This window comes from Lipotes vexillifer, unplaced genomic scaffold (assembly GCF_000442215.2).
Source record: "Lipotes vexillifer unplaced genomic scaffold, Lipotes_vexillifer_v1.1 scaffold1442, whole genome shotgun sequence".
NCBI classification, from domain to species: Eukaryota; Metazoa; Chordata; class Mammalia; order Artiodactyla; family Lipotidae; genus Lipotes; species Lipotes vexillifer.
In genome coordinates, this window is record NW_006797379.1 from 1525255 (window position 1) to 1529700 (window position 4446).

The window sequence follows — 4446 nt, forward strand, 5'->3', positions numbered from 1 at the left end:
TTTTGCGATACGCGGGCCTCTCACTGCTGTGGCCTCTCCCGTTGCGGAGCACAGGCTCCGGACGCGCAGGCTCAGCGGCCATGGCTCATGGGCCCAGCCGCTCCGCGGCATGTGGGATCTTCCCGGACCGGGGCACGAACCCGTGTCCCCTGCATTGGCAGGCGGACTCTCAACCACTGCGCCACCAGGGAAACCCCTAAGCTTTTTTAAATGAAAACTTTTAAGCACGTAAGGAAGGGAGAAAGTGAAACCCACATACTCATCCGGAGATTGAATGCGTCGAGACTGAACATGTGTCAGGGACATGGTGCAAATGTGAGAGGGTGGGACGACAGGGGGCTGGCGTCTGGAGCTTGAGAGATGGGGGTCGTTACACAGAAGACCCTCACCGGTGGCTGGGAACGGGGATGAGGGATGCATCCACTGAATGATGACTACAGTGCACAGTTTTCTGGTACTTTCTACCTGGTGAGGAAGGGGGGTAGGTTTGGAGTGGGTGGCAGGAGCAAGGACGGGCGGGGGTGACAGAAGTACACATGCGTCTGGTGAGCTCCAGGGGGAGCCGGTAATGACGGCAAGGGCAGTACGGTCGGGCTGCCTGCAGCAGGGGGGCGCTGGGGAAATGACACTGCCATGTCCTCTCTGGTTCGTTAAGCAGGGAGGGAAAGAATGTTTATTCTTGGAGAGGATTTTGCGAGACTTGGTTTCACACAGGAAAAGCCAGTTTTTAGCTACTTTGGGGGAAGCAGAGTGTGGTTAAATGGAGGGAGTTTTGTCTGTAGGGGCTTATGGGCCCGTGGGGAGGAATTTATGTTGTGGGTGATGCCGGGGATTATGGAGACCTAGGGGCTAGGAGGATGCGTTACTGCATGGCTATGCATCGGGCACCTCTGAAGTCCTCATGAGACAGTCACAGCTGGCTCCTTAAAAGCGAGAGAAATACTAAAACAGTGAGTGCTCTGATTAACCTTGGGAGAAGTTTTGTTATTGACACATCCGGTTTTTATAATCCTGTGTTGGGCATCCTAGTCTTTCATTGAGGAATCTAAGAACTGGTGAGTTTCTTTCTGACTAGGCCCCATAATGCTCTTCTCCAAAGTTCTCCAGAATATGTGTTAGTAATTTCAGTTGTTCCAGCTTTTAGGCACTGCACCCTCTGTGAACATAGAATACATTGTCATGTCCCATTGTAGTTTTAGGCTAATGTCTTTGTGTATTTTTTTACCTTTTAAAATATTTCTTTGGTGGCACATAGGCTAATTGCCTCCGTGATTCCTGAAGCCAACCGTTAGGGTGGAAGGATGTTCTTTTTAAGTCTTGATCATTTATAACAATATACCAGCGCCCCAGTAAGTCAGTGGTACATGCTTCCAAATAAAGATAATTTCTGAAAAACATACACATTTACAGATGCGCTTAAAAGGACACTGGGAATTGAAGAGAGCGTTCATTTTAAATTGTAAAACAGACTAGCATTTGAGAATCTGCCCAGAACCAGGCATTGTGCTAAGTGCTTCCCATTATCTCATTTAATTCCCACAGTGATGTCGAGGAGCCAGTAATATAGCTATTCCCATTTTTTTTTTAACTGGGCCTCAGAAATGTTGAGTGACTTTCCAAGGAAGGGTCACACAGCAAGTGGCACAATCAGAATGCAGTCTTGGTCTTGCCCATGTGGCACACTGCCAGTCAGTAACTCACTGCAAAATGAGTATAGTTTTCCACATATTTTCATAGAAGAGGAAAGTGACACACATGAGCAGGAAGAACGTTAGAAATGTAAAAACAAGCCCTTAGACTTTACAGAGTTTTCCCTCACTACTTAAGCTCTTTATCGTTACATCGCTGACCATTCATCTGTGCATGAAAAATGTCTAAATGCCATTTAATTTTCATTTAGCAAACAATAAAAGCTAAAATTTTTTTTAAAGAATGCCAAGATAAATGGAAAATAGATGCTTTAATTCCTTAAATGTCAAGTTTCTGTTGAGCATTTTCTTCCATTTGCTGCTTCAGAAGTCACATACTAATTAAAACCAAAGTGAACTTTTTGAGCTCCTAGTCACTGCTCTCAAATTGCCGGCTGGCACAGATGTGAGAGTCACTGAGACACTTCGAGGTTTTTTTTTTTTCTTTTTTTGTTCTACCTTAAGTAGGTTTTTTTTTTAAACGTCTTTATTGGAGTATAATTGTTTTACAATGGTGTGTTAGTTTCTGCTGCATAACAAAGTGAGTCAGCTATACGTATACATATATCCCCATATCCCCTCCCTCTTGCGTCTCCCTCCCACCGTCCCTATCCCACCCCTCTAGCACCGAGCTGATCTCCCTGTGCTATGCGGCTGCTTCCCACTAACTATTTATTTTACATTTGGTAGTGCATTTAAGTTGGTTTTAAATATTTATCCTACTCAGTTTTTAAGGAATTCTCATTCAGTAAGAATGATGGGGGCTTCCCTGGTGGCGCAGTGGTTGGGAGTCCGCCTGCCGATGCAGGGGACGCGGGTTCGTGCCCCGGTCCGGGAAGATCCCACATGCCGCGGAGCGGCTGGGCCCGTGAGCCATGGCCTCTGAGCCTGCGCGTCCGGAGCCTGTGCTACGCAGCGGGAGAGGCCACAACAGTGAGAGGCCCACGTACCGCAAAAAAAAAAAAAAAAGAATGATGGGGCTGCGGTCTTTTGTAAATTGGCTAGGGAACATCTGTGTCTTCGTTACAGTCTATTCACAAATCAATACATTATTACTCTGGGTATCACAGACTTTAATGTCCACCCTAGTTAATATTTTTTTTGGCAACTGTATGGACTGGAGTGGCTTTCTGGGAAGGATGTGAGTCATTTTCTTAAGTGGATACTAACTCACATGTATGTGTCTGTGACAGTGTCACGTGTTATGCTCTACTGTTGGCACACAGCTCTCGGTTGTTTACCTTTTGGGCACGTCGTCGTTGTCTTCTAACATCAGTTATGTTCTCAAAAGGCTGGAGAGAGAGGAATTGCAAAGAAAGGCAGAGGGGGAAAGACTTCGCCTAGAAGCCGCAGCCCGTAAGCAGGAAGAGGAAAAGAAGCGGCAGGAGGAAGAAGAGAAAAGGAAGGCGGCAGAGGAGGCCACGCGGCGGGCCAAGGAGGAGCTGCTGTTGAAAGAAGAGCAAGAAAAGGAGAAGCAAGAAAAAGAAAAGCAGGAAAAGGCCATGATTGAAAAGCAGGTACTGTGCAAGTCTTTATATAGACTTTCCTTAAGGGCCTTAGTTAGTATTAGGTAAAATTAGTTAAATTTGGATGACTCATAATGTTTACTTGAAGTTTTTCTTTAACTGGGCTAGTTAATAAATATGAGTTACTTTGGGCAGCAGAAGTGAAGTTGGTAGTATTTGCTGTAGGTCCGTTTGGGTTCCCCCGAAGGCAGACCCTGGATGAGAACTTGGGTGCCAGTAGTTTATTTGGGAGATGATCGCAGGAAGCTGGTAGGGGAGTGACAGGAAAGCACATTGGTGAGTGGGTTACTGTGGGCAGCTGGAACTTGCTCCCTATGGAACTCTCTGAGAGACTGTGGACCATGCCTTAGAATTATCCCCCTGCGTGGTGAGGAAACTAGGTTGTCTTCCAAGTCCTGCCCCTTATGGTTGCAGGTCACTGAGGGGAAATTAACTTCCTGAAATTTCTAGCCACATGCATACTTACGGCCAGAGACTACCCTCAGACACAAAAAGACCTTGACCTTGTACGTAGACTGTCTGCAGGTGATTTGCATGGTGGACCGAGGTCATATGAGTGAGACCCAACCATATCTGCTGTGTCATAGAGCAGGGTGTGTAAATCCACATTGAATATTGGAGCAACACCCACTTTTCGGTAGATGATGAGGTGGAGGAATATAGGTGCAAACCCCAGGGAATTAACTAGCGTTTTCTTTAGCTTAGTAAAGCCTATCCCTTCTTTTACATGTTTCTACCAGAAGGAAGCAGCAGAAGCAAAGGCCCAGGAGGCAGCTAAACAGATGCGTCTAGAAAGAGAGCAGATCATGCTGCAGATTGAACAGGAGCGACTGGAGAGGAAGAAGGTAAGGGCTAAGGGATCAGGAGTACTTAGGGTGAGGCAGGGACAGGAAGTGAGTCCAGTTATGTTCTGCAGTTGTTGGGTTCGGTGCTCTTAGAATTGTTATTTAGGTTGATTTCGTTGATCATACTGTTGTGTCTTTATTAGTTTTCTGTCATCTTGTTCTTTCATTTACTGAGAGAGGGGTATTGAAAGCTCCATCTGTGATTATGGATTTCTCCACTACTCCTTCCAGTTCTATACATTTTTGTTTTTATATACATAATTCGAAGCTCTACTGTTAGGTGGATTTATATTTCAAATTATTAAATTTTCCCATTGAATTACCCTTTTATCATTATGAAACGTCCTTCTTTTTTTTTTTTTTTTTTTTTTTTTTTTTGGTACACGG

General features: G+C 45.3%; 1 protein-coding gene across 1 annotated transcript in view; it reads left to right on the plus strand.

Moving 5' to 3' along the window:
* Positions 1-4446, plus strand: part of MAP7D2 (MAP7 domain containing 2) — a 106715-nt gene that overhangs the window by 96130 nt on the left and 6139 nt on the right. Inside the window, 2 exon segments of the mRNA XM_007469310.1 lie at positions 2980-3205; positions 3955-4059. Of these exon segments, the coding sequence (XP_007469372.1) occupies positions 2980-3205; positions 3955-4059 (331 nt within the window).